The sequence below is a fragment of the Fopius arisanus genome, unplaced genomic scaffold, assembly GCF_000806365.1.
Source record: "Fopius arisanus strain USDA-PBARC FA_bdor unplaced genomic scaffold, ASM80636v1 scaffold00031, whole genome shotgun sequence".
NCBI lineage: Eukaryota > Metazoa > Arthropoda > Insecta > Hymenoptera > Braconidae > Fopius > Fopius arisanus.
Genome location: NW_011887770.1, coordinates 41514 through 69019, shown reverse-complemented (window position 1 = coordinate 69019; position 27506 = coordinate 41514). Strand labels below are relative to the sequence as shown.

The 27506-nt window shown below is 35.9% G+C and overlaps 9 protein-coding genes and 1 non-coding gene across 17 annotated transcripts in view; 4 read left to right on the top strand and 6 right to left on the bottom strand.

Moving 5' to 3' along the window:
- The first annotated feature begins 61 nt into the window (after window positions 1-61).
- On the top strand, window positions 62-12889 carry LOC105265575 (putative sodium-coupled neutral amino acid transporter 11). 4 transcript variants are annotated; one of them, XM_011303127.1, is made up of 8 exons: window positions 62-147; window positions 7185-7393; window positions 8664-8717; window positions 9206-9296; window positions 9357-9566; window positions 9931-10183; window positions 10380-10728; window positions 10799-12889. In XM_011303127.1, exons 2-8 carry the CDS (start codon window positions 7322-7324, stop codon window positions 11354-11356), a joined length of 1587 nt encoding a protein of 528 aa, XP_011301429.1. In that variant the 5' UTR covers window positions 62-147; window positions 7185-7321; the 3' UTR covers window positions 11357-12889. The 4 variants fall into 4 exon arrangements, with proteins under 4 accessions (XP_011301429.1, XP_011301428.1, XP_011301426.1 ...); XM_011303126.1 differs by lacking the exon at window positions 62-147 and adding an exon at window positions 6632-7111; XM_011303124.1 differs by lacking the exon at window positions 62-147 and having other exon boundaries at window positions 6632-7393.
- Window positions 1032-2896, bottom strand: LOC105265573 (activating signal cointegrator 1). The gene is made up of 4 exons (XM_011303122.1): window positions 2726-2896; window positions 2539-2651; window positions 1716-2485; window positions 1032-1637 (listed from the first exon to the last, which is right to left on the bottom strand). Exons 1-4 carry the CDS (start codon window positions 2791-2793, stop codon window positions 1092-1094), a joined length of 1497 nt encoding a protein of 498 aa, XP_011301424.1. The 5' UTR covers window positions 2794-2896; the 3' UTR covers window positions 1032-1091.
- On the bottom strand, window positions 3112-6326 carry sotv (exostosin glycosyltransferase sotv). Its single transcript, XM_011303123.1, has 2 exons — window positions 6134-6326; window positions 3112-5985 (listed from the first exon to the last, which is right to left on the bottom strand). The coding sequence occupies exon 2, from the start codon at window positions 5291-5293 to the stop codon at window positions 3200-3202; it is 2094 nt and encodes a 697-aa protein (XP_011301425.1). The 5' UTR covers window positions 5294-5985; window positions 6134-6326; the 3' UTR covers window positions 3112-3199.
- A 7-nt stretch (window positions 12890-12896) lies between the features above and the next one.
- LOC105265571 (NAD-dependent protein deacylase) lies at window positions 12897-15108 on the bottom strand. The gene is made up of 5 exons (XM_011303121.1): window positions 14756-15108; window positions 14131-14345; window positions 13780-13922; window positions 13553-13703; window positions 12897-13083 (listed from the first exon to the last, which is right to left on the bottom strand). Exons 1-5 carry the CDS (start codon window positions 14984-14986, stop codon window positions 13032-13034), a joined length of 792 nt encoding a protein of 263 aa, XP_011301423.1. The 5' UTR covers window positions 14987-15108; the 3' UTR covers window positions 12897-13031.
- Window positions 15109-15389: 281 nt separating this feature from the next.
- Window positions 15390-16528, bottom strand: LOC105265569 (uncharacterized). Its single transcript, XM_011303119.1, has 5 exons — window positions 16323-16528; window positions 16217-16261; window positions 15911-15976; window positions 15710-15847; window positions 15390-15644 (listed from the first exon to the last, which is right to left on the bottom strand). The coding sequence occupies exons 1-5, from the start codon at window positions 16509-16511 to the stop codon at window positions 15522-15524; spliced, it is 561 nt and encodes a 186-aa protein (XP_011301421.1). The 5' UTR covers window positions 16512-16528; the 3' UTR covers window positions 15390-15521.
- A 60-nt stretch (window positions 16529-16588) lies between these two features.
- Window positions 16589-18050, top strand: LOC105265570 (dnaJ homolog subfamily C member 17). Its single transcript, XM_011303120.1, has one exon. It carries the CDS (start codon window positions 16986-16988, stop codon window positions 17997-17999), a length of 1014 nt encoding a protein of 337 aa, XP_011301422.1. The 5' UTR covers window positions 16589-16985; the 3' UTR covers window positions 18000-18050.
- Window positions 18051-18219: 169 nt separating this feature from the next.
- On the top strand, window positions 18220-20642 carry Bap55 (Brahma associated protein 55kD). Its single transcript, XM_011303118.1, has 3 exons — window positions 18220-18383; window positions 18558-18850; window positions 19033-20642. The coding sequence occupies exons 2-3, from the start codon at window positions 18586-18588 to the stop codon at window positions 20088-20090; spliced, it is 1323 nt and encodes a 440-aa protein (XP_011301420.1). The 5' UTR covers window positions 18220-18383; window positions 18558-18585; the 3' UTR covers window positions 20091-20642.
- Window positions 20643-23333: 2691 nt separating this feature from the next.
- On the bottom strand, window positions 23334-26883 carry LOC105265566 (uncharacterized). Of its 5 annotated transcripts, none has more exons than XR_892084.1 (8): window positions 26732-26883; window positions 26566-26640; window positions 26062-26244; window positions 25215-25397; window positions 24988-25159; window positions 24707-24786; window positions 23616-24583; window positions 23339-23569 (listed from the first exon to the last, which is right to left on the bottom strand). XR_892084.1 is itself a non-coding variant. In XM_011303117.1 (7 exons), exons 1-7 carry the CDS (start codon window positions 26820-26822, stop codon window positions 24396-24398), a joined length of 858 nt encoding a protein of 285 aa, XP_011301419.1. In that variant the 5' UTR covers window positions 26823-26883; the 3' UTR covers window positions 23334-24395. The 5 variants fall into 5 exon arrangements, 2 of the variants coding, with proteins under 2 accessions (XP_011301419.1, XP_011301418.1); XR_892085.1 differs by having other exon boundaries at window positions 23339-23553; XR_892086.1 differs by having other exon boundaries at window positions 23339-23553; window positions 23633-24583.
- TRNAI-AAU (transfer RNA isoleucine (anticodon AAU)) lies at window positions 23858-23931 on the bottom strand. Its single transcript has one exon. It is a non-coding gene; the product is annotated as a tRNA-Ile (tRNA).
- A 564-nt stretch (window positions 26884-27447) lies between the features above and the next one.
- The window catches only part of LOC105265746 (phosphotriesterase-related protein), a 4206-nt gene continuing 4147 nt past the window's right edge, over window positions 27448-27506 (top strand). Inside the window, exon 1 of the mRNA XM_011303436.1 lies at window positions 27448-27454. Within this exon, the coding sequence (XP_011301738.1) occupies window positions 27448-27454 (7 nt within the window). The remainder of the gene's footprint in view (window positions 27455-27506) is intronic.

The window sequence follows — 27506 nt, the reverse complement described above, 5'->3', positions numbered from 1 at the left end:
ACCTTTCAGAAAACATTGCGATGGCTCTGGGATCGAGAAAGACCTATTTTGTGGAAACGTCTTTCCTCTGATCGGTTATCTCTAATGGAAATCTAGAAAAAAAACATCACCAGCTTTTTATCAGCTGACGTAAGCAGAAAATTCCAGGTAAGTATTACATTTCAGACACAAGGTAGTCATTAATAAATCATTGAGATAACTCAAAGTCACACACCTGCTGAGATATGGATAATGGTGTTGTCAGCGATAATCGAGCATTAATTAACATAAATTGTATGATGTAAAAATAATTAAATGCTCTCGAGTTTTTTGACGTACTCATTAGCTAGAATGAGATCTCTTTTACGCATAGGAAATGGCAATCCGTTTTTTATTTTCATTTTATTTCAATTGATGCGACATTTTGTTGAAACTAGTGCGCATCGATCCGCGCAGTCGGCCAATATGGCCGCACGCTGCTGTGGCGCGCAGAAAATTTGAAGATTCGTTCACGTATTTTCAAGAAAATAAAAATAAAATCATGGGTATAATCAGAAATAATGATATTATAACGTATCTATTATGTTTAGTAGTAATTTTATTAGTGGATTATGAATTATTCTGGTAAATTACCGCGGTTGGAGTATGAAAAAAATTTCAAGGCTGGGCGATTATTTTTCTGTGTGTGATTGGTGGTTATTTGACTGTTAGATGGCACGTGGTGTCTGATTCTGGAGGAAGAAAATAAATTGTAGACATTCTTTTCATGTTGATAGAGGTTTTAGTTTATTAAAAATGTGATTGAACTTTGGAGGGAGTCTATACAAAAATCATAAATTATATTGTCGAGTTCTGAAAATGGTCAAGGTCATTCCCAGAATTTCGTGATTGTTGATACACTGGTAAATACGCAAGATGGTGGAGAATGTATGATCTAGAATTATTATTTGCCTTCTGAATAATGAAATTCTCAATTTTGAATTTTCACAATTTAATTCACTCTCATAAAAATATGACACTGTTATTCATAAATTTCACTTGAATCATACTCTCATTAATTTCAAATTGAAAATCCAATGCTCCCGCAATTTTTCTCATGCACTATGAAGTAATTATTCTTTATTTACCTTGGAAAAACGTTCGGCGCACTTGAGAGCTGCCTGATGAATTTTCTTATCCAATTTATAAATTTTCATTTTGCCGGGCATTGGAAATTTAATGGGCAATTCATAAAAATCATCACAAATAAAAACGTAAGGGCTGTCTGACTCCCCCTCAGGATAAATTTTCCGATACTCGTCCTGAGGGAGAACATCAACTACCGTAACATAACCGAGAAGAACTTTCGTGGGATACTCCTTAGGAAATTTGATATTCTGGTTGACGAGAACTCTGTATCGATGCTCAAGGCTTGATACTTCTTCGGTGGAGGGTGTCTTGGAGGCGGCATGAATCCATAATCTCCCTCGATGTGAGGAATACCATGTCCTTCCTTCGTGTTTTTTTATCCTAGAGATCAAGAGCGATGCGTAAGGTTGATGCATCGACAGACAGAGGCCTTCGTCGACCATCTCCAGCAGCTGCTTATCCTGGACCCGATGAATCATCGGTTCATTTTTATTCAAGGGAATATTCACAGATAAATCCCCTTCCATATACTGCAATCAAAAGTTTATCAACAGCTGGAGAACAATTGAGAATCACTAGAAGCTAAAGAACTCGATAAAAACACTCACCACTGGTCGATCAAATTGGAATGTCGGACAAATCAGATCCAGCGCTCTCTCGGCGATTCCTCCACTTGTCTCCAGGGCCTCCAGCTGTCTCTTGAAGATTTCCTCGGAGTCATCCTCTTCCTCGACGACTTGTCTCCCAAAAATATCAACAGTAAATTTCTTCTCCAATCTCGATCCGTATTTTCTCTCTTTCATCTCAGCCTCTCGCCTCTCCATCTCCGCCCTCTCCTCCTTGGACAACCATACACTATTGCTGGACTGATAATAATCAGACTCATCATCGATTACCCGAGTTCTCTTCGCGCTGTTCCTGTCGAACTCCAGGAGTTTATCTCTCTGCTTCAGGGCTGCTTTACTCGGTTTCTGCTCCATTAATTTATTGTAAAGATTGTCTGAATTTTTGGAATTCGTTGACAAGACATTCTGTTGATTCGGAGTGCACACCAATTCACCACAGAAAAAACAGGGACCCGCCCCCTCCTGTTCGCATACTATTCTCCCACATGTCAAGCAATTGTTGATGAGTTTGTGGGTTTTTGCTTCGCAATCACACTTCACTCGACCTTTTAAAAAAACCGCAATATTGTTACCCTTGACTGAATATAAATTTACGAACTTCTTCTTCTTGTCTGGCCTCTCCGATTTCGAGGTCTCAGGTACCTCCACCACTTCCTTCTCCTTCGACTTCAATTTTTTCTTGTCTTTTGATTTTTGGGAGCAGCTGTCAATGTCACTAGATTTTCTATACCCTGTGAATTTATTCTCTTGAGCTGTAATTAAGCGTTTGTCATTAATTATTCACCAGGAAATTCTCTGGAATTACCTTTCTTCCTTTTCAGTTCAAAAATGAAATTTTTGTGTTTCGAGTTATTGAGATCCAAGAAGTTCTTGAAGAAGTCGTCCAGGTCCCTCTCGTTCTCTATTGTCATCATGTACCTGAGGTTTTGGTGGAATTATTTTTGGAGGTTAATTTGAAGCCGAGAGGTTTCTTCGAATAATTTAGTTCTTACTGAATCATCTCCTCGCTGACGGGATAGTCCAGGAGTCCAGACAGACTTTGATGTATCCAACGATCCATTCCTCTTGTTTTTTTTTATCAAATAAATTATAATATTCCAGAGCCGATTATAAACACCGCAGAATGTGGCAGTACAACAGCTGTTCTGACTGCCCAATCGTATTACAGTGATTCCAAACGATTCAATTTAATTGGTCTAAAGAAATGTCGGATAAATAATTTATCGGTCTTTCAAAGTCTTTCGTTAAGTAAATCAACAAAATTAATTATCATGATCAGCTCCACAGTAGTTCCTATAATTAATTATTGCAATTATCACTATTTACACTAATGAATTTTCCAATTACAATGAATAATTCCGATAAAAAAGACAAGTGAGACATTTTTAAATAAAAATTTATTACTTCTCTATAAATTAACAACGAAGAATACAAAACAATTAAGATACAAAATGGCGAATGGAATCTCAAAGGCTTCCAATGCCGTTGAATCTTTTGAGTTTCTCGGGGAAGACGTCCTTAAACAACACAGGATCAGCTCTGAATTCCGCGGATTTGAGTGGCATTGTGTGATAGATTCTGCTGAATCTGTTGATACACTGTGTTCTCTCCGCCATATGCGCTAAATCAGCGGAGAGCATCTCCGTATTGGTGCACTCTGGACACCGGAATTTCTTCTTCGGCGTTACCTTGATCGGTGCCTTCCCCGTGACATTGGCAACGAGAAAATTCATAGCGATATCCTCGCAGTTCATGTGCTCATCGACCCAAGACTTAATGTCCCCTGGCATGGAGGTTGTGTAAAGATAACTCCAGTATTTGTGATGAAAAGCTGCACCAGTGAGAACCATGGATATTCTATTGGTCCACTCGCTTTCATATTTCCAGAGATTCGAGGAATTGTCCCAGTTGTGAGTTCTCGATGGGAATCCAACGATTCTATCCGGGAATTCCCTCCAGACTTCGTAAGCGAATTCCACTTCGTCAGACGTCAGCATGATGATGTCATCGTCAATAGAGAGAACAGCCTCAGTCTCGATTTCTTCGTAGGGGTAGAATCTGTTGGATAATTTGTTCTCCTTTGTTTTTATTACCTGCAGGGGTTTGCTGAGCTTTGGCCATCTGGACGGTGGGGGTGGATCCTTCCTCTGATTATTCCAGATGACGAGGACTTTCGAGAGACTGGGCACCTGGACTATTTTATCTATCAGAGAGAAGAGTAATTCCACTCTGTCGTATGTCAGGATAACAGCGGTGAAGCCATGAATCTTTGGAGCTGTTATGGGAAGAAACAGGGGATTCTTGTTTATGTCGGGGACATTCCAGTGGTTGTAGTCTCGAGATAGATGGGGAAATACACGATCAGAGAGAATGTCCAGCATGGTAGTTGTTATTTTCTCCATTGAGCTGAAATATGTTCGCCAGAGCCAATAGCACTGACGTCGCAATTCCTCAACTCGATTTGGAGAGATGGATTTGAGGGTTGATGTCAGGGTGAGAATGTCAACCTCCCGGATAAATACAGCAGCTCGTCTCCAGTCGATTACCTCAGCAAATGGCATGACAATTGAATCCTCGATGATCACTGGAATGCATCCAGAAGCCAGTGAATCCATGAGGACACTCTGACCGAGTCTAGCTCCCCTGATTACCAGACAGAAGTTGGAGGTCTGTAGAATGTCTGGATATTTGTAAACCTTCTCTCCTAGGCACCTGATGCTCGAGGACATGGGGTTGTGATGGAGACAAGCACCTAGTATCAACAGCTCTTTGTTCCCCGCTGCGATCTCCATCAAATCCTGCTCGAAAGCCAAGTTGATGTTCATCTGGGAGGCCATCACCAGGTGCTTTCTCCTTTCTGGAGATTTTTGGTGGAGACCAGCTGCTGCTGGACTAAACACAGGAATACTTATGTCGAAATTACTCCTGAAGGTCAAAGATGATGGTCCACCAGTGGCTAGCATTGCTCTGCCCACTGGAACGTCCAGGGTGCTGTTGTAATCTGGTAAACCACCTGGAATCATATTCAGGATTAGATGATTTTCACCGTTGTTCCAGAAATCCAGGGATTTTAATGACTGCGACGTTAATTTCAGGTTTAAACGATTCTGATTCAGAGTGTCCAGGGAGGGGACGAAGAGACACGCCTCCTTCGGGTTTGGTGTGTAGTACGGGCTCGAGATTATCGCTGACAAGTACTCGTAGTATTCCCTCGACATTTGGGTTTGAATTCCTGTTGTATCCCGGAAGTTCCTCGGAGGGTAGACGTACACCAGGAGTTTGTTTCCACGAAAACCACATCTGTAGATGTTGAAGCATGTGAAATGGGTGCAGCTGATGTTTGTCATGGTGGTGGTTGGGGAGTTGGAGGTCAAGGTGATGGTGGGAATTGTTGAGAGATCACCCAGGACCAGTGGGTGGTACGTGAGCTCCGATGATGGATGGGTGAACAGGAGAATCTGGTAGAAAATCATTGATAAGATAAAAAGTGTGAAGATGAGGGAGATTACGATGAAGTGGGGACGTGAGGGCAGGGGAAAGGACTTTGGGAGAAATGTCATCTTGAATTTGGTTTTAAATGGAGTCTTGGAGTCTTCTCAGAGAAATTCAGGAGCTTCTCGATTTTTGGTTATGTGGGCATTCGTGGAGGGAATTATCTGAAATTATCCCCTTGTAGAATGGTTTTGCCAGTTTTTGTTGCAACTTTATCACTCTCACATTTTTTTAACTTTGAATAGTCCTCAGGGGATTTTTTTTTGCGGATTTTTATAAATTTTTGGAGTTTACAGGTACCAGACCATTTTTTATTTTTATATTTATTTCCGTGACTGACAGGTTAGGATCACATCAGCTGATTGTATCGCATCTATCGCATGGTATCGCAGAGGAAATATCTATTGATTATTGAACGAAAAACTTCGATTTTTACATATTGACAGATTTTTCTGGGTTTTGGAGTGGAAACAATTCTTTGGGAATTAATTTCGAGGCTTTTTAGTAGTTTATGATGACATATATTCACTTTTGTACAAAATAAAAGGCCTATCAACAAAACGTGAGGTATAAAGCGTAACTCGTGGGTGTAAGAGCCTGTGGAGTTTTTACATTTTCTTGGTGATGGTCTTGATGATTTGCGGGATTTTTAAATTGATTAGACGATTATGGCGTAATTGGCTGCATGAAATCAACCCCTCGACATTCCAGGGCGATGGAAACACCCACAGCGAAGACTCCCACGCTTTTAACTATCGACCTAGAAGGAGAAAATAGTTGTATTTAATTTCTAGAAAGAGTGCAAAAATTGTTTTTTTCTATTTTTGGCGTGCAGTCTCAGGTGTTTGAGGTTACTCCACATGTAGATGCAAATAAAAAGACAGGGAAGTGTAAAAAATAGTATTTACCACTTGAATGGGTCGCAGTAAATTCCTTTGATTATTCCCATTACACTTCCCATTGTTGTTATAGTATTTTGTGATTGAAATTGACGGAAAATCTCGGAGTTTACCGATCTGGGAGTCGCAATGTTCAATTTGATTCTCTATTTATTCAATTCGATATGTAACACTCGTGAAAACCACTGCGTCGCGGTTAGCGCGCAGAATCCATGGCGGTTCGTTTGAATTCAGTACATGTCACGACGTAGAAATGTTGAAATGTTAAATAATAAATTGAATATTCTAATGATAAAATGTCATGAGAATTTGATTTTCGGTAAAAGCAAAATGCCATTGAGACTAAATAAAAGAAATTGACAATTAAAATTTAACGAAGATTTCTTGCAATTAACAATTCAAATTTTTTAAATCTTTTGAATTTTTGGCATTTTAATTGATTATTCAATAATTAATGATTTCCGATTTTCCGAATTTGAACTGAATTAATCAATAATCCAAGATCAAATTATAATCGTAATTTCGATAATAGAAATTCCGCGATAGATCGAAGTCCTTCGATTTTAGAATCGCAGAAAAAATGTAATTAGAGCAAGAGATTTCTTATTGACGTCAAACTCTGAAGAACAAAAAATGGAGATTGATAATTGCGATTGAAATTGAAATCCGTTGAAATTCAAATCTGTATTTTAATTCAACGCTGAATAATTCAGGAGTAGGAGTTTGATGAAATTTTTTCAACCTCTAAAAATGCGAAATGAGAAAATTCCAAGGGTCTGACATTTGATATATCATCTTGTTTACCACCTGGTGGATCATATTTCCGACTGGCGCAGGCGTGGGAGTGGTGGATGCATTGAGGTACCTCCATCGAGGCCAGTTGGTGGTCTCACACCACTTGAGATATTCCCATCAAGTACATGTTCATGTACACAACTTTGTCAATCAATAATAGAGACCCGCCTCCGCACATTCATTCATCCCTTGGTACTATCACTCGTCAATTTATTTCAACAATTATTCAAGACTTCTGAGGTTTTTACTAATTTTTCGGTGGCAGTTGTTTCTCATGTGACGATTTGTACACGAAGGACTGAGTGATCTTGCGGATTCTACGAGACGCGAGCCCTTCGTAAACAGCTGCTCTCAGATATTGTGATATATACGATTTTCTTTGGGATATCGAGGTTCTTGGAAATGGCACAGGAAAGCTCCAGGAGTGTCGATGAGAAGAGCTATATTTTGGATGCCAGGAAAAATTACGAAGATGTGAGTAATTTTTTTATTTATAAAATCGATATTTCTGATGAATTTTATGTTTCTGGGATCTTTTGATTTTTGGATCTTTTGAGCTTTCATTTGAGATCATTTCAGTTTTATTCTCGTTTAGTTTAACATTCATTGTTTATATTTTTCATTTTTTCAATCATTCTTTAATCTAAAATATTTATTATTTTGAGTTAAATTGTTTGATTACAATAATTTTTTAATGCAATTTCTTGATCTCTAAAAATTAAATTTCAAATTCAATTTGAAGATAAAATATTGAATTTTTTTTTTAATATTACACTCAACTTTTATATTAATTATAAAAAAAATCGTGTTGATAATTCCGGGTTGCTCTCCATGGAAAAGTACTCAATTCGGTAATTAATAGCGATACAATTAATCACGAAAATATCAGTGTTATCACCCACACGCCTAATTAATGATCGGAATTATTCCGGAATGTGGATTGCATTAAAAAGAATTGAGACTCATTTGCATTGACATGTCAATTCAATTTTTCCTAGTTCATTCTTTACGAGTCTGACCCGATTGAACTTTTTCACGTTCATTATGCAATAATATTCATAAATGTTACTCATTCCTCTTATCTCACACCAATGTACACAATATTTCGCACAGACAAAAGCTCGTATCAGCGAACACAACAAAAGATTAATTCCATTCATCACCAAAATATTTGCTATCATCACCACAAACTTTGAAATATCATTCCCCAATTATTCCACTATTTTTAATTACAAAAATTTCTAAATCTAATGAATTTTTCCTCCAAGAAAATTCACCGAAATAAAATATTCTTTACTAACTCCTGAATTATTTCCCGTAAATCATTCAAATTCCGTTCAGTTCACATCAAGATTTAATTATTAACAATAAAATTAAAGAAATAAACCCGTGAATTTCATTGAACTCAATGAAATGACCAATTAAAATTGTTTAATTCTCATTTTTATCATGAAACATCAAATATTGAAAATTGAAAAATATTTTTGATGCTGCAATAGGCAGAAATAATTTGTATTGTTATTTAAAATTTATTATTATTTATATTTTTTATTTAGTTAAAATATTTAATTAAAATATTTCGTTGTCGAGAACAAATTAAAGTTTGAAAATGAATGAATTGAAAGGAATTGTATAAATTGAATGAATTGAAAGGAATTGTATAAATTGAATGAATTACTGGAATTAATGAATTGTAAAAATTTGATGATTGACAATCTAATATTCGCATGCACCGAAATATCAGGGCAACAGCCTGGGAACCGATGACTCCTACGACGATATGAGACAGCTCGTAAGGGTAAGATAATGGTGTTGTCTCTCTGGGGCCTCCGATTAATCAAATATTTCTTCAATTTTTTCATGTTTGTTAATGATCTTTTGCTCATCATGCTCACCGTCATCGCCTTTGGGTCTTCAGCATCATAACCATCAGCAAATAAACATAAATAATGCCATCGGAATGTATCATTAAAAGTGATTATAACTTCAGCAAAGTGACATTTTTATTTAGAAATGTCTTGGCGCATGTTAAATCCAAATGACTAATTATTTTTCAATCGCTGATTGAAGGCATGAGCATGACTAAAAGACTCTAGGAAAATGCCACACCAATTTATTATTCTTTTTCATTTTATTTAATTTATCTAATTGTCGCAGACTTCAACTAGTGAAGGAGCGGTAGATAAAAATGTAGGAGAATTCACCTCACGAAATTCAACTGGTGATTTTCAGTTTTAATTGGCAATTTTTTAAGATTTTAATTGGATTAATTGCCATCGATTTCAGGGGGAGGAGGAGGATGAGTCGGGGAAATTCTCCAGTCTGCCACTGGCGAGCTTTAATTTCATCAATTCCATCATTGGGAGTGGAGTAATTGGTGGGTAATTAATTTTCAAGATGAGAAAAGATTGTTATTTATCATTTTTCCATTTTTCAGGAATCCCTTATGCTCTACACCAGTCCGGATTTGGATTGGGGATCGGTCTTCTGATTGTCGTTGCTATTCTCACGGATTATTCCTTGATTCTCATGGTCAGGAGTGGACATTTATGCGGGGAGATGAGCTATCAAGGACTCATGAGAGCTAGCTTTGGAAGAGTTGGATTTTACATACTCACAACACTCCAGTTCATTTATCCATTCATTGGTAATTTAATTGCATTGTTTATTTAAAAATTTTGTGGAAAAATCTCCGAATTCTGTAAAATTTTTATTACAATTCTATAGATTCTATTGGACTTCCCTTGAAATTTTCTTAAAATTCCGTTTGTTTTTTAATAAAAGCAGAAATATTTCGTGTGAAAATATAAATAATTCATAGATTTCCATTTTTTTTAATTCCCGTACTGATTTTTCTATTTTTTCTTCATGAATTTTATTATGAGGATAAAATGAATTCTCCGAGGAAAGATTTGAACTCAGATTTAAGAATTTTCATAGAATTTCTTTTTTTTTCTTTCTTTTCTTATTCATAAAGAATAATAATGGTAATGACTTTGAATTAATTACAGCCATGGTATCGTACAACGTTGTTGTCGGCGATACAGTGACAAAAGTTATAATCCGTGTATTCGGCCTGAGAGAGGATAATATATTCGGTAAACGCGAAGTTGTGATTCTTCTGGCAACAATGTGGATAACAGTGCCACTTTGTTTATACAGAAACGTAGCAAGACTAGCTAAAATATCGTTCCTCTCCCTCGTCTGCGTCGGCTTCATTCTCCTCGCAATATTCATCAGGATGAGCACAATGGCAGCACTAGTGTAAGCTAACAATCATTATTTCAATTAAAACTCCCCAGAATTATTTACAAAATAATTTCCCTATAACTTAGACTAGACCACTATAAATGAAAATAGAGGAATACAATTTCCTGATAAAAGCCTGATAGAAGCCTGATAAAAGCCTGATAAAAACCTGACGAAAGCTAGAGTAACAATCAGATGTACTTGTTTTCAGTCCAGAATCCACCGATAGCTGGAGATTTGCATCGATAAGAGGTGTAATTCCCTCGATAGGAATAATGGCATTTGCATTCATGTGTCACCACAACACATTCCTCATTTACGGCTCCATCGAGCGTGCCACCCAGCAGAAGTGGGACGTAGTGACCCACTGGTCCCTCTTCACATCATTCATCGTAGCCAGTGCTTTTGGTATAGCTGGTTACGCCACATTCACGTCACACGTCCAGGGAGACCTGATGGAGAACTACTGCTGGGACGATGATCTCATGAACTTCTCCAGAGTCATGTTCAGTGGAACAATCCTTCTGACTTTTCCCATCGAGTGTTTCGTCACTCGTGAGGTAATTTTATCTTCTTTCATTCCCTTATTGTTTATTAGTTAACAAAAGATTATAAGTTAACGTTCCCCAGGTGATCCTTACAGCGATAAAGGGAACGGACGAGACGGAGAATCACGATATGTACATCGCAGGTTCTGATCGTCGATATTTACTCATCACAATGGGAATAATAACAGTGGCTTATTTTATCTCGATGACCACTGATTGTCTGGGGGTTGTTCTTGAGCTGAATGGCATACTGGCAGCAGTACCTCTGGCCTACATCCTCCCAGCTCTTTGCTACCTGAAATTGGAAAATGGTGGACTGCTCTCGTCCCAGAAACTTCCTGCACTCGGGCTCTTCGTGGCGGGAATTTTTGTTGCTGTTTCGGGACTCTTGTTGATCATTTTTAATGACGACAGGGATGAGTCCTGCAAGCATGGACAGATTATGAGCTATTGCTTGAGCAATTCCACAGTATCTACCACCACTTCGTCATCAGAAATTACTACCACTGTTAAACGATTGATTGCAACAACTGCGAGAACCATTTCTAGCTCTATTGGTGTCACTCAGGGTTTTGAAACCACCACCATTTATTCTGCTGTCACTGGGAGCAATGCCACTGATGCTGCCTTCACCGGATAATTCTTCAGGGTTCAGGGAACGGTCAGTGATTTTTTTGCGCGAAAATTAATTTTTTCCGGCTGAAATTAATGCAGAAAATCATTTAGGAAAAATTACTTTCTAGGGATTTAATTGTATAATATTCTATTTAATTTGAATTATGTAAAAGGTTTTGGGGGATTTATATTCGAGTTTTTTTTGGAAATTCTTTCGAGGATTTTTATTTAAAACTGTTGTTCTGTTGACAAATATTCAACAGAGGAAAAGTTTTTCATCTTCATTTTTCTACGAAAATTGTCTATTTTGTATTCTTTTTGCACTGTTTTTTATAATAATTTTCTAAAAACACTTTAGTCGAAACTTTTAGGAGAACTATTTTTTTAGTAACAAATAGTTTCTTGGTTTGTGATTGTTGTTCATTTTTCCAGTGGAGATTCGATGGATTTTCTGTTAATTGTTGAGTTTTCAATATTTTCAATAATTTATAGCGATTCATTAATGAGATTTGATAAATATTGAATACCAATTATTTATTTTGAAGCAATAATGCTTTTTCTGTTTGAAGTTTTCTACAGGCATCTAATCTGGAACATTAATCTCGCCAGAATAATTCAATTACGATTAGAGTAATGAGCAACAGGGGCTGGTATAATTACCAGTTTACAACAAATGACGATCTAAAGAAAGTTGTGAATATTATTGATAATTATTCATTTAGTCTGCAGAGCTGAAGGTGCACAAAGCAATCAATAACATTTATTCCGATTGTTTTGTAATCTATCAATTTTCTTAAGATTTTTATTTACATTTTTCCCGAGCTCTCTGTGTTGACAATATTTTTTATTATAAACATTATAAATATTATTTCTTAATTTTTCTTCAATTTGATCAAGAGAAAGAGATTTTACGAGGAGAAATAGAAGTGTAAATATTGTTTTGTGAATTTATTATATTATATTAATATTGCTATAGCATAATAAATAATGGTCGAAGGCTCGAGAACAATAAGGGCGGGAGTCCGAAAAGGGAATTCCATCGGGAATTCGTTGATTTCGAGCCTTTGACACCCGATATTATTTATTTAAGAAAAATCAAAGTACTTAGATGCCAAATGATAAATGAGAATATTCGAGACACTCGAAAGGGGACGACAACTCAATTACAGCTAGCGCTTGATATTTTATAGATAAAAAAATGTGTTTTGAGAAAAATTTTCGATAATTTTAACATTCGCAAGACCCTCGGTTTATTTATTATTAAATTACGAGTGGTTTTCTCGTGGTTAACTCGACCATTTCTCACTCTGTGATAGATTACGTTCCAATCAAAAGATGATAAAAGATGATACTGATAATTAATGCAAGCTAATTAACTAATTGAAATTCACTCCAAAACACCAGGGACGCATGAACGAAAGTCTAATGGTTAAATATCGATATGATATACTATAAATATGTAATAATGTATAAATTATATTAATGTTCAGTCATATTGCATTTGTTCATGTTTATGGGTGGAGCAATAAATTCTACGTGGTTGAATAATAAATGAAAAGAGGAAGTTTTGGACTTCTTTCAATTTGGAAAATACCTTTTTAATTATCTACAATTTTTTAAATAAATTACGATGATTTTAGTGATGACCTAATTGATGAATTCGTTGATGTTTAAACTACGTCATTTTTTTATTTATGCACTTAGGCTAGTGCTTCAGGTACTGTTGCTGTGCAAGGCCCTTGGAAATGGTACCTGAAACAATAACATAATTAATTAATTATAATTAATTAATGATTCTTGTCTATTCCTCGAATTTTTGTTTTTTTTATTGCAAAATTTTCTGGTGCATTGAGAAAATCATTTGTTTCCTGAATTAAATTTTTTCTTATCAATTCTCTCTCAACATTTTTGTCAATATGATATTCATTTTCAATATTGATTGATTATATTAATCTTTTTACAACAGTCTCTCCATTTAATTTTTATGGATTTTACAATAACAATAAATAAATGAAAATACCGCGAAAAATGTGCGTCCAATAATTTCTACAGAAATGTTAAAATCAATTAAAGTTCAACTAAATGATAATAATTATTGCAATAGAAGCGAAAAAATTCCCTAAAAATGGATTTTGGATATTCCCCTCAGATGAAGCAAAATTTTTGAAGAATAATTGCTCTCCCAATTGACGCAGACAGTGAATGATTATTTTAAAATTACTGAAATTTTCTCGTGGCGTCTGTTTCTTCGATGTTGAATTCAGCAACTGGAATTCCTCGTTCAGCAACTCTAGGTGCAAACATCGCAGCTGGATAGACCATTGAGGACGTTCCAATGATGAGACAAGCATCACAGGTCTCCACCGCTTGCTCTGAATAATTTAAACAGATGCTGTAATAATTATGGAATAATTGAGGGATTGTACTGCTCTTGGGAATGATATTGACCAGCTTTATCAAGCACATCAGCATCTAAACTTTCCCCAAACCATGTTATGTGTGGTCGCAATAAACCGTCACAAGAGTTTTTCTTGCACTTTGGAAGTTCTTCGATTGGAATATCCGAAGTCATAGCATCCGGATCTGGAGAACTGTAAGGTAATCGTCATGATATCGATTTGTGGTCATTATCCAGAGATTTTTTGATTGAAAATTTATATTAATCAGAAGAAAAATTGACAAATTGACAAATTGATTAGTAAGAGAGAAGATTGTTGTCTAGTAATTTTTTTGTGGATGTGTGGGGTACGTAAAATAGAGTAGGCTGTCCTGATATTGTCCTGATCTTTTGAGTTTTACCATTTTCCATCTAGGGCAGGACAGATGGGAATTGTGTGGTTGATCTCGATGTCTTCGCACTTTGTGCAACGGGTCTTGTAGAGGGAACCGTGAAGTTCTATTATGTTCTTGGTTCCAGCTCTCTGGTGGAGGCCGTCGATGTTCTGGGTTACTACCGTCACATTTTTACCTTCTCTTGTTAATCGCAACTCGAAATTTGCAATTGCTTCATGCGCCTGAAAGAAGCGAAATAGTTGAGGAATTCAAACCGCGGAATATCCTCTATTTCTCTCTTCGCATTTATATCAGTAACGAGTGGATTTATAAAAAAATGTCATAAAGATTTTGTGTGGAAAATTGAATTTCCCACAAAAAAAAACTTTTGATATTTTCTCCTAAAGTGGATAATTACCGAGATAATTACCGGAATAGTGAACCGAATTCTGGAGCGTGCTAGTTTCACTGGTACAAACATCAGTACAATAATCCATAATTATCTCGTTACTGAGTGGATTTAGAAAAAAATGTTAGAGGAATTTCTTGTGGGAAATTGAATCCCCTACAGAAAGTTCCTCTGAAATTTTATTGTAGACTCTATAATTACCGAGATATCTGCGAAATAATTGATAAATATTATTATAGTGACCTTATTGGGCTGTACTTTAGCAGCTCCATTCCTCCGGAACTCATAAAACTCCCACACGAGGGATGGATTACTCTTAAAAGCATGGGGTGTTGCCAAACTCTGGGCCAAATACGTTCTCCAGAATCCTCCAGCACCCCTGAATGTCGGTATCCCAGATTCCGCCGATATACCGCTACCCGTCAATATTAATATATTTTTTGCATTCGCAAGCGATTCCTTAAATGACTTCATCACGTTATTCAATATTACGTTCGCCAGCTTCAACTGATTTTGTTTCTACTTTCAATAGTTGTATTTTTATCACTGTTACGTATTCCACGAAGGGGAGGGGGTGCCTCACAGCTGGTGCGTCAGCTGTACCTGGCGCCATTTTGGAGAACAAATTCTCGGAAATTTTACTGGCAATTTCAAGGAAAATCGACGGAGAAAAATAGAACAGCATGACTTTTCGTTATGGAATAAATAATATTGAATAATATCTCTATTGGAAATTAATTAAAAAAAAAAAATTCTGCAATTCTATAAAAAATTATGCAACTTTATTGTATAATTTGCAATAATATTGCCTGTCCATGAAATTTTGATAATTTAATTAATTATTTGTGTATCTCTTAATTAATGGAATATTCTCGCAAAAACGAATAGTTTTTAAATAAAATTGAAATAAAAACTCTTATAAAATTTTTGTAGAATTCCTTGAAGAAATCGTTGAGTTGCGATTTTAAACTATTTTACGTATAAAGAAAAAAATAGAGAATTAGATTTTCTATTTTCTCGGAAAGTTGATTGATTTCTCAGAGATATTTTCCGTCGATCTCTGTGAAAATAAATCCTTGAAACCCACTCTCCTCTCCGACATGTCGAGAATTTCTCCCTGCAACTCTTTGACCTGCGAATTTAATTCGAATCTCATCCGTATGAGAGAGAAAATAGCAGAGAAAATATATCTTTTACTTCATTTTCCATTGATTGAAGACTCTCCATCAGAGTCTTCACGGATTTTGTGCATTGATTTGCTGAGACTCTTCGATCATTTTCCATTCTCGCAAGCATCCCCGTGGCGAATTTCGCGAGCACTTTCACCGCATGTATCTAAAAAAAATATTATTTACAATATTCTAACGAATTCCTCGTACCCCAAACAATTTATTTTACCGATATTCCTTTGGACTTCAGGTCTGCAGTCAAACTCGTCAATTTGCATCTGATTTCTTCGAACATCTGAAGATTTGATTAATTTATATTCCATTAATTATAATTATACATACAAATTAATTATTTAATTAATTACACATAATGAAATCATAAAAACCAATAATTAACCCACATTAATCAATAATTTATTATTATTATTGTTATTATTATTATTATTATTAGAAGTAGTAGTAGTAGTAGTATATATTTTTTAAATTATTTTCAGATGTAAAAAAGAATAAAAATGATTTAACCGAGAAATTTTACCTGCAATTCGTCAAACGTCTCCTCCAATGGCTCCCCATTGACAATCTTCGCAAAACCAATAATTATTAATAAATAAAAACATCAAGTTAAATAAAATAACCTCTACCGTTCTCTTCAGCTCGTCCCTCCCTCTGGCATAAATAACAAAAATCGACATTACGACGACACTGAAGAAAAAACACCAGAAAATTTTGAAATAGCTGGAGTAGATAAATAATATTATCCCAAAGGTTTTAACTCCGCACGTTGTGATGAGACAATAAATTGTGAATACCATGGTAAGTGTCCCATGCATCTTTGAAATTGGCGCTGCAACTGATGCGTGCGCAGGGACAATTAATTTTGAGGTTATGTTTTCCAGTGCCGAGAGGAAAACGTATTTATCAGTTCAACTGTTCGTCGGGCACTGTGAAGAGTACCCGAAATAGTTATCAGAAGAAGTAATAAACAATAAAGCTTCAAAACTATTTAAAAAACTCGGAATTGTCATTTGAAAAAATAACAAAATACCACAATTCAAAGAACTCCACGCACTGAGAATTGTTATAAACAAATAGTGATTATGGGAATATAAACAACAGTTTCATAATTACCTAAAGAATCTACTGTAATTCGTGTTATTATTGCTATTATTATTATTTTTAAACCATGAAAAAAAACAGCAGAGTTATTTAAAGAACGTAAAGCAATTGGAATAATTATTTAAAGGGAACAAGAGGAATTTGTAATCTCTAATAAACGAGTAACAATTAGGATAATTATTTAAAAAATGGAAGAGCTAATGCACCTGGACCTTTACGGACTCCTGGAGGTTTCGCCCTCGTCAACGTCATCACAAATAAAGACAGCCTATCGTAAAAAGGCGCTGTCATGCCATCCGGATAAAAATCCAGATAATCCAAAAGCAGGGGAGCTCTTCCACCAGCTGTCAAGAGTCCTGGAGATCCTGACTGATGAATCAGCGAGATCTGCATACGACAAAGTCCTCCAATCCAAGGAGCAGGCGAAGGAGAGGGCGCAAAAGCTAGACGCCAGGAGGAAAAAATTCAAGGACGACCTTGAGGCGAGGGAGGAGAAATTCCGGAATGCCGGGGAACCTGGAAAATCCGGGAAATCAGACGAGGAGAAGCTGAAGGAGGAGATCGAGAGGCTCCAGAAAGCGGGATCCAGACTCGTCGAGGAGGAGGTGAATTTCATTAATGAACAGATTCGCCAGCAGTTGAGGAAAAATCGAACAGAAGGGCGAGAAGGGCAGGACGAGGGGAGTGGAAAGGTCAAGATCCGGTGGAGAGTTGATAATGAGGAAAAACTGGAGAATGGAGGGTACAGTCGCGAGGTTTTAACGAGAATTATGTCAAAGTATGGTGATGTTTCTGGGGTGGTGCTGTCTGGAAAGGGTGGAAGGGCTCTGGTGGAGTTTAAGGAGAGATCAGCTGCGGAAATGGCTGTGGGAATCGAGAGAGGACTTGTGGGGAATCCTCTCAAGCTGGAGGGCATGTGGGAGGGGGCAAAGGTGAAGACAGAAGGGCTCACAGGATCTAGGACAGAAAGACCGAAGCCGACGGGATCGAGGACAGCAGAAGGGCTGAGCTCAAGACTTTTTCCGACACAAGGGGATGCTTTTAGGGGCCCCTCGACATTTCCCAGTTTTTCCTCGGCTCCTGATATATTTGGGACGACTAACGACGAGGACTTCGAGACCATGGTCCTGGCGAACCTCAGGAGGGCCGAGGAGAGGAGAAAAATCATCCACCAAATGATGGAGGAGAACAAGACGAGTTGATTTGTAATTCATTAATAATAAAAATCAATCTTGGAAATCTCAAATCAATAAAACAGACTTTTTCATATTTGTATTTATCTCTGGACTATTCCTTTTTTATCGTTTTTATTAAATTACATTTTTTGTTTGTGAAGGGGATTTTTTTGTTTTGGAGAATTTGACGTCGAATTTTTTAAAGTTGCCGCCTTTTTTCACTACCGCTACTGCGTGATGCAGAGAAACCCAAAAATATAACCTGAACAGGAAATCTAAAGGAATAGTGCAAATACTTGTAGCGAAACCATTATTTTGGTGATTATTAATTAGAGGAGAGTAACAAAAAAAGGTGAAGTTTTGCAACAATAACGGAATTGACAAGTACATCAAGTTAATAATCAATTAAAGGTGAGGGGGTAACTGAAACTGTGATTAGTCGATTGTTGATGAGCTCCCGGCGTCGTTTGTTTGGTTTTGTTGATTTTGTTTAATTGAACAATCGTTCACTGAATAAAGACTGATTACTTCATTATATGTGATATTTGAAAAATAAATGTGCATTCAGTGATGGATATTTTTCAGAATCCGTTGGATTGATCGCCTAGAGAATATGTCGGGGGGAATTTTGTTCGGTGGTGACGAGATTGGGGCCCTCGTTTTCGATTTGGGGCATCATTCCCTGAGAGTCGGTTATGCCCAGGAAGACACACCAAAGGCGGAAATTCCAGCGGTCGTTGGCATTGGCGAAGACACCAATGGAGGAAGCAACAAGGGAGAACCAATGGATGTCGATGATAAAAAACAAGATAGCAATATTACTCAGTCAAAGCCGAAGTATTATATTGACACGACGATTCTTCATGTTCCCAGGCCAGGTAGGCATTTATATATTAAAATCAGGACTAAAAACTCTTACAATTGTCCCCTCTAATTTTGTTAATCAATTAATTTTTATTTATCTTTAAACTCAATTAAAAACTTAGATGAATTCGTTTCGATTTATTAATTTACTAATTTATTCACAATATTAATTAATGCAACGTATGATAAATTTCAGGTATGGAAGTGGTATCCTACATGAAAGATGGAATGATAGAGGACTGGGACCACTTCGAGAAGGTCCTGGACTACACATATTCCAAAGTAATCCAATCAGATGCCGAGTACCACCCAGTGCTGTTCTCAGAGTCACCCTGGAACGTGCGAAGTAAACGAGAGAAGCTTACAGAGTTAATGTTTGAGAAATACAACGTGCCAGCGTATTTTCTCGTGAAAAATGCAGTCCTGGCAGCATTTGCCAACGGCAGAGCCACTGGAATAGTCGTGGACTCTGGTGCCACGCACACATCAGCTGTTCCCGTTCAGGATGGATTTGTCCTGACGCAGGCAATAGTCAAGTCTCCTCTGGGGGGTGACTACATCAGTATGCAGTGTCGACAGTATCTCCAGGAGAATGACATCGATCTATCACCTGCTTACATGATTGGCAGCAAGGAAGTCGTCAAGGATCACGAAAAGCCCAGGTGGACGCCGAAGAAGGGCATCCCAGAGGTCACCAAGTCCTGGCACAATTATATGGTTAAAAAACTCATTCAGGACTTTCAGGCAACTGTCCTCCAGATCTCTGAGGCACCGTACGACGAGAAAATTGTTTCGACAATTCCTGCGGTGCAGTATGAATTTCCAACGGGATATCATCAGGATTTTTCCACTGAAAGGTTCAGGATACCTGAGGCTCTCTTCGATCCCAGTGTTGTCCAGATGAGAGGTGGTCTCGTTGGGAATACCATGCTGGGGTGTGGACACATTGTCACAACGAGTGTTGGAATGTGTGATGTGGATGTGAGACCTGCGTTGTATGGAAGTGTTGTTGTCACTGGAGGCAATTCCTTCATTCAGGGATTTCCAGAACGTCTCAATCGTGATTTATCTATGAGAATTCCATCCAGTATGAGATTAAAACTCATCAGTGCTAATGGATGTGCTGAGAGGAGATTTGGCGCTTGGATTGGGGGCTCCATTCTCGCGTCCATAGGCACATTCCAGCAGATGTGGATATCGAATCAGGAATACGAGGAGAGTGGAAAGAGCCAAGTCGAGCGGAAGTGTCCCTAGATCTAAATCGCCTTTTTTTCGTTTATTTTCTGTGAAGTGGCAAACGAGATAATTCCAAATACATGGAAACATTTGATGGGAAAACCTGACGCCTTCTACGAGGAATTTTATTAAGTCTCTGATAATTTTATTGGAGATCTATAAGAATTCTGGTGAAACAGTCGTTTTTGTTTTTTTTTCCTGCAGTAAAATTAAAAATTATTACCAATTGATTGTTTTTGGACAGAAAATCTGTGGATTTTTTTTTATGTAATTTATTCTGTTGGGATTCTTTCTATTGGATTGAATAAAATTAATGGCAAAAATCGATTTTTTTTATAGGATTCAAGAATGTTTTTAATGGAATTCTTGTAGGAATTGAAAATATTTTGTCGAGGACAGCGCTAGGTTTTTCTGTAAACCTTTTTCATTCACAAAACTTGATTTTCCACCTCTGTGCTAGTTTTTTAATAAAAAAAATTGAACAATTAAAGTCTAATCATACGATCAGGTGGTATTTATGTGAATTGTAAGAAGACGTATTTTGTAAAATATAAACCGAAATTGTATCAAGATAGTAGTAGAAATTATTATTCACCCCAGACTGTTCATTTGTGTTTCTTTTTGATTCGTATTGCTTCGACGGAATCACAAAATCTAAAAAAACAAAAATTCCCCCAATCGAATGATTTCATTTTTATAATAAACTCTCAATAATTTATACTTCCACCAGTTGTTGATCATCCCTTCAAATAAATTGTAACATTTATCAATAATTTCTAACGGTAAGTTGAGATTAATTCAATGAGTTGCGAATCTCTAACGCAAATATTTTTCCAGAAAAATCCAAGGCTGTCCATGTCTACCAGGAAATGGATGCAATCAGTGAATTTTCGCAACAGCATCGCCAGTTCCCGGAAAAAAAACCGCTGTCACCTGTCGTAAACTTAAATCGATAGCGTGATGGATATAAGAGAGAAGCATCACCGAAGAAAAATAGAAACGTCAGTAGCAGAATTCAAAATCATGGCATTCAAATACTTAGTGGTCCTTGCAGTCTTCCTGTGAGTATTACATTTTATTTATTTACCTTCAACATTCCACGATTCCACAATTCGTAATATTCCTCATATTTCGTTTATTAATTTTTTGATTAGATGAATCGAATTGAATTTAAATAACAAGTATTTCAAAGGTGTTGTTTAATTTTCTGATGAGGCGATAAAAAATTGAGTGGAGGTAATAAATAAATTAAAATGTTGTAATTGAATATTTTCTGTTGCATCTTTCAATGATCTGACAGTTAATGAAAAGTTCAAGAGAAATTTAATGGAGTCTTCGAATTTTCCAGGGCTGCTTCCTTCGCTACTCCAGTGAGTCAACCAAAACTCTCTGAAGCTGCCCCAACGCCTTGTCCTGGTTATCGACCTGATATCATCGGTCCAATTGATCCTGGAATGTATCCCCCGAATATTTATCCCGGTTCATACGACAAAGATTTCGCTAGAATACCCCACGGGCTTTTGACGATCGCTTAATGCTGTCAGAATTATTTATCAACATAAATATTTTCGGGATGACAATATCTGATTTAAAAATAAATACCATTGACTAAAACACTCCCATGTATTTCATTGTTTTCTTTTTTCTCTTCTTGCGGTTTTCCATTATTTTTTTATAAATCCGCAGTCCAATTTCGTTCACATAATTAGAATAACAAAAATTGAATGAAAATCAAAAAAAAAAAATTGAAAAAAATTATCCTTTGGACTTCCCCGGATTTTATAATTGACTTTTTGATTTGTCCGCAGAAATTCTCTTCGTTGACATAAAACAAATAATATCCCATCAATTCCTTTTGCTTCAAGCTATATTATTTTCTGAGTTTTCCTGGTAATGAAGCACTTTTCTAACGAAAATTGAAATGTTAATGAATTTTCATAATCAATATTTAAGTCGCCACATATTTACTGCTGACATGCTCATAAATGACATCATAAAATAGAAGAAGAAGGCCAGAGACACGTGATTGTTATTATAAGATAATATTTTGGCTATAAAAGTAGCTGCGCTAGAGAAGATAAAGTCTAAAGTGTCCGGCAAGTACAAAAATTGAGGGAATTATGAAGCTTCAATTGTTCGTGGTGTTCCTCGTTATGATTCTGTGAGTAGATTACAAAATTATTCAAATCCTTCGAGTTTCATCATTTTATTTTCAGGACTTTGTGTCACGCAAATATTGGATATTGGTTTGCACAGCCATTTCAACAGTTGGAGACATCCCGGGCACAAGATTACTGGAAAATCTCTGGTGGTAAGTTCGAAATATAATAATAGTAATCATAAATAATTATCAAAAATAAAAGAACATAATCTAAAACTTTCTGCTTGTTAACAATTCAATTTCTCAACCATAAATGTATCGATTTCTAAGAGTTAGATTTTTTCTGGGAGTGAGAAATTGTTTTATAAACAATTCTGTTTGTTATTTTTAGATTGTTAAAATTGTTCTTAACTTTTTTCAGGAAAAAAAACCCTTTGGGAGGATCCTTCCCGCCCACTTTTCAATTTAGAAGACGAAAGTGATAATTCACCGAGGACTCGTTCAAAAAAAATATGAAATGACATAGACCTCCAGAAATTAAAAATCTTGAATTCAATGCGCATCAAAAATTAATGTAAAAAGTTGATGAAATACTAGAAAATGGGACTGCTAATTGATTCACCTCACTAAATGACTTCAATTAATTATTGAGGACAACTCATTAAAACACAACTAGTGTCAATTGCGATAATGAACATTTGAGTGATTGTAATTTTCGTCGGTTTTTTTGATAGAAAATTCGTGTGTTTTTGTAAATAAAATCCAAGGTTGACGCCATCTGAATTGTTATTCACTCGGAAATTCATAAACCATGAGCCACAGGATTTACGAACACTCGAGAAGCTTTTGGACTAGACAGTACCGAATTTATGGTCTCTATAAAATTGTTGATAAGAGCGCAGATATAAAAAATGTTCGCAAATACAACGGAAAACAGTCTTTCAAGCATTTTTTCAGAATGAAAAGTTAGATTAAGAATTTTTGAAAAAAAAAACTGCCGCCCGGCGACCCTCCCCCCCACGATGGATACCAATAACTATCCTTGAATTATTCTGAAAGCAATTTGTTTACATTTGAGCAGAGTTTGTTAATCAGCAAAAAAAAATAAAAAATAAAAAATAATCTGTCGTATCTCAAGCTGCGTGAGAAACTCTAGACTTCCATCTTGGCCCCGCGGCTAATTATAGTAAGAATGTCGAAAGGTACATCAGAGGTAAATGACTATTACTCCCCACCGCGGAACTTTATATTGAATTACATTTTATATTAGGTATATTTTTGTTTACTCACTCAACAGCAATACCAATCGATCTCCTTTGGAAATTATTGACGTACTCAATTATTGCTTGTACTCGGTACAAGCATGAACACTCCGCAATCCTTTATACAGCAAATTCTATAATTAAGTTTATAATTATGAATTATAATTAAACAGTTCATACTTATATCGGGTGCCCACGTAGTAATCTCATGCCTTCCCCGATGGATGCCCCACTCCTGAGTGTAGTTTATTTATCCGCTATCCCAGACGTACAATATCCGAAGGTAGATCGAATGATTTGATGAATATCATGAGGTAATCCAAGTCAAAAAAATATTTTTGACGGCTGGAATTTCAATTTTTTCGTTGGAATCTTTCGTATTGAATCATATGAGGATTTTAATGGCGAAAAGAAAAAAAAATTGGCTTATGAGGGGATCGAACCCGCGACCTTCGCGTTATTAGCACGACGCTCTAACCAACTGAGCTAATAAGCCTTGTATCTGAGTGTTTTTTTTCTCCAATTTAAATTGAAAAATGCTAAAAAATAACTAATTGATTATCATTATGCCGTATGTTTGACAGTAGAACGATTGCACAACAAAATATTGCAAACTTGAAGAAATTATCTCTTCAATTATTTATGCCATTTAAAAAATACAAAATGTTCATTGGAAAATGTCATCATAATATTATTTATGTGGCGAAAAATCATTTAGGAAACTCCGACTTCTTTGAACTTCTTCGACGTTCTTCGTAGTAATAATAAATTATTGTCAAGAGACTACCAAAATTGATTTATTGATTATTGGGAAATCAATTTTGGATTTGGTGAGAGGGTAGGATAGAAGGAAAGGAAAAGACGGAAGAGAATGGAATATTTCAGGCATTTTTTTAGCAGATGAATTTTTCCATCATCGAATTCCCTGGGGTACGTTAATTCGTCGGACCAGAATTATAATTATCTTGAAATCACGGGACACGACGCATCACCCCATCCTCCAAGACTCGTGATGGCATACCCATCGCTGTCCACGCAAAAGGGACGTCCATTGCTGAATTGAAGGGCCTCGTAATTCCCATTGGTTTCACAGGTCAAGAGATTCTCCAGCCCTTCATCATTAAAAATTCTCGTGTCTCTCGCACAGTCTAAAACGAAAATAAAATGAGATAACCCAATTATCTGAGGACGAAATAAAAAATTATAAACTTCTCACTGAGAAAATTATGAATTTATGAATTAAAATTGAAAAAATGTTTGGAATTTCTCACTGCAGTTCATGTTCCTGACGGATCCAATGGGCGTTTGATAATTCTCAAGTCTGCTGGAGTCCTTCCAGGTGCAAAATACCCTAAAAATAATTTCCACAAATCATTGAAGTAATTCATACACTTACCATTTAATATATAACCAATCTTCAGGCATTCAAACACCAATTGATATTTGAAATTTTCAATTTTTGTTAATCGCCTCAATTCTAAAACTCTGAATATATTATTAATAATAAATTATAAATACAGCTAGAAGATAAAAAATAAATGCAATTAATTACGTTTTCCTGTCAACCCTGTAAGAGGCAAAACTGCCATCACCATCGCAAAGTGCTTCATCGATAAATGAGAAAACTCGTCCATGGGCTCTCAGTTTCACCAGAATCTTTTGACGTGCAATTTTCTTGCTCTCGCACTGACGCCAGTATTTACTCCCTACATCATCCCCGTCATCTGAGAATGAATAAAATAATGATAACCAAAACTTAAAATAATTGACAAAACTCACAGCAGGATAAATATCTCATCATGGATTCTGGGAAGATCCTCTCCACGGGCTGTCCAGTTTTTGGATTGGCACACCAGCATAAACCATTATCACACTGCAATGACTCGTAATTACCGTTTTCTGAACAATGAAGGGACAGATCTGGTCTAGTGGCCGCCAATTCCTCTCTTCGTCGGCTGCAGGCTGTAACAGGTTTATTCTGCATTTCGAATTCATTTGAATTCATCTATTTACCGATTTATGAATGATTCTAACAATTCGAGATGCGATGTGGCTTCTATTGTTGATTATTCAGAGATAATTTGTGCATCTATTCAGTCATTAAGAATAATTCTGTGTTAATTAACGTGCGTTGCTCTACGCATACTCAAGAGAGATTAAAAAATAAAATGGCTGCTGGTGTCACACGTTTTAAACTCTCAGACCAAGAAGATTCTCCCCCTCCAACGAATTTTTCTTCTCCCTTGAGTCCTAACATCGTCAACTGTTGCTTAGGGATTAGCAATAATAAATGTATAAAAAAATAAAGTACTGGATACCACGGGTGCGTTAAATAATAAAGATGAGTTTATCAAAAAGAATATAAAATGCGATATGCGAATAATTTATCTAATATAATTTTATTATAATTAGATTTCAGATGGAGAAATATTTGGAATTAATATGCGATTCAAGATGGAGAGGAACTGTCCAAAAGATGTTCCTCAAATTTCATACCAACAAAAACGCAATGCGTCTTCAAAAATTTATAGACTTCAGAGATAAATTTTTACAGTTCTTCAATGAAAATTGAATTTTAACTGTAAGATCAAATAATAATGCCGTCATAGGATAGAGTATATATTACCACAAGTCATATTTTCAGCGTCTTTCAACCAAGACCACCCAAAAATTCTCTTTCCATCCTGATTGTAACAGAAACATCTACCAGTAGCATCTTCACCCTTGCACTGTTTCGGTGAATAAGAGCCATCATCTTCGCATGAGGGACTCCAAGGGAGATTCGCCCACTGGTTGGAGTCACATTTGGCTGAAAATATTCTCAAAACATTACCCGCATCGATAGAAAAAATTATTATTACCAATTTAATTAATTAAGTCCTCCCAAATCAGTATCGAAAATTAAAAAGAGAATTTCGCGGACATTTCAGGAAATTTGTCGTCTCTGATGAATTTACTTGGAAATCTCAATAACAATAATAACAACATCAATAATAATAATAATAACAATAACAATAATCATAATAGAGATAATTGGGAGGATGATAATAATATTTATGATTATTGTTATAATTATAATGATGATAATAATTTGTTTCAGTTCACAGAAATTGAAAAATATTAATTTTACCTTGACTGCATATTTTATTTGTGGAACACTGCAAAGGGGGAAAACACTTTGAGCAGACGCAACTGCCACCCAGACCTGAGACAAAAAAAATTGACAATTTGAATTTCTAATTTGAAAACAGTTTTTTTTGGCGAATTGAATAAATAGCGATTGCTAGATAATGTACCTACGAATTCGGGACAGTCTTGCGCGCTTCCATAAATCGAGGAATAATAAATTCCGAGGAAAATGAGAAATTTGTTCGGTATTTTAAACATTTTGGATATTAACAAAAATGCACTGAGCACTTGCTGCTGCAAGTGTCATATCTTCGTTGGAGAATCGTCAATATCTTATCGTCAATATTTTTTCTGCAGTTCTAGCTGATAGGGAATCATTAAAAGGGGAATGTTTTTTTTGTCTTTAATTCGTCTTTAGTCTCTGGATATTTTCTATTATGTTTAAAAAAATGTTTACGATTTTTTGCTCAGTACAAAAATTAATTGAACACTTGCCTTGTCACTTCATTAATTAAATTTCCGAATATTTAATCAATTGATTAAATTAATTCAATTGAAAGGACTGTCTTCTATTAATCCCGGAATTCTTCTCCGTAAAAAAAAATTAATAACAATTGAAAATTTATAATGAAATTGTTAATAATTAATTGACCATGACTCATATTATTTATAATAACAACCGATCACGAAAATTGAATAGAATCCATTTTTTTTATTTTTGAAAACACGGGAAATTGAATTTTCAGAACGAAAATAATTTTCAACAGAAGAAATTTAATGGAAAATATCTAAACAAATGATTTCAAAGCCGTTAATTATTCTCAATAAACAAATCCTATTCTTAGTCTCAAATTAATTAATTTCTTGCATGCTTAACGAAAAAATGATCTGCAGCTTTAAAATAATGAACTAATTTTATGCTGTCGACTATTAATATCCAGT

Bases quoted from the DNA above. Each gene is read 5' to 3' on its own strand.
- LOC105265571 (XM_011303121.1), bottom strand. From the start codon at position 14,986: ATGAAGTCATTTAAGGAATCGCTTGCGAATGCAAAAAATATATTAATA. The intron at 14,346-14,755 runs GTCACTATAATA...CGCTTCTTTCAG, and splicing joins CTAAAGTACAGCCCAATAAG to GCGCATGAAGCAATTGCAAA. The intron at 13,923-14,130 runs GTAAAACTCAAA...ATTACCTTACAG, and splicing joins CCTGCCCTAGATGGAAAATG to TTCTCCAGATCCGGATGCTA.
- LOC105265569 (XM_011303119.1), bottom strand. From the start codon at position 16,511: ATGCATGGGACACTTACCATGGTATTCACAATTTATTGTCTCATCACA. The intron at 15,848-15,910 runs GTAAAATAAATT...TATTTTTTTTAG, and splicing joins TGAAGTCCAAAGGAATATCG to ATACATGCGGTGAAAGTGCT. The intron at 15,645-15,709 runs GTAAAAGATATA...TTAAATTCGCAG, and splicing joins TTCAATCAATGGAAAATGAA to GTCAAAGAGTTGCAGGGAGA.
- LOC105265573 (XM_011303122.1), bottom strand. From the start codon at position 2,793: ATGGATCGTTGGATACATCAAAGTCTGTCTGGACTCCTGGACTATCCC. The intron at 2,652-2,725 runs GTAAGAACTAAA...CCAAAACCTCAG, and splicing joins GTCAGCGAGGAGATGATTCA to GTACATGATGACAATAGAGA. The intron at 1,638-1,715 runs GTGAGTGTTTTT...TTTTGATTGCAG, and splicing joins TCCAATTTGATCGACCAGTG to TATATGGAAGGGGATTTATC.
- LOC105265566 (XM_011303116.1), bottom strand. From the start codon at position 26,822: ATGTTTAAAATACCGAACAAATTTCTCATTTTCCTCGGAATTTATTAT. The intron at 25,398-26,061 runs GTAATATATACT...AACCTGTTACAG, and splicing joins CGCTGAAAATATGACTTGTG to CCTGCAGCCGACGAAGAGAG. The intron at 25,160-25,214 runs GTGAGTTTTGTC...ATTCATTCTCAG, and splicing joins GATGAGATATTTATCCTGCT to ATGACGGGGATGATGTAGGG.
- sotv (XM_011303123.1), bottom strand. From the start codon at position 5,293: ATGACATTTCTCCCAAAGTCCTTTCCCCTGCCCTCACGTCCCCACTTC.
- LOC105265570 (XM_011303120.1), top strand. From the start codon at position 16,986: ATGGAAGAGCTAATGCACCTGGACCTTTACGGACTCCTGGAGGTTTCG.
- LOC105265575 (XM_011303127.1), top strand. From the start codon at position 7,322: ATGGCACAGGAAAGCTCCAGGAGTGTCGATGAGAAGAGCTATATTTTG. The intron at 7,394-8,663 runs GTGAGTAATTTT...CCGAAATATCAG, and splicing joins CCAGGAAAAATTACGAAGAT to GGCAACAGCCTGGGAACCGA. The intron at 10,729-10,798 runs GTAATTTTATCT...AACGTTCCCCAG, and splicing joins AGTGTTTCGTCACTCGTGAG to GTGATCCTTACAGCGATAAA.
- Bap55 (XM_011303118.1), top strand. From the start codon at position 18,586: ATGTCGGGGGGAATTTTGTTCGGTGGTGACGAGATTGGGGCCCTCGTT. The intron at 18,851-19,032 runs GTAGGCATTTAT...GATAAATTTCAG, and splicing joins TCTTCATGTTCCCAGGCCAG to GTATGGAAGTGGTATCCTAC.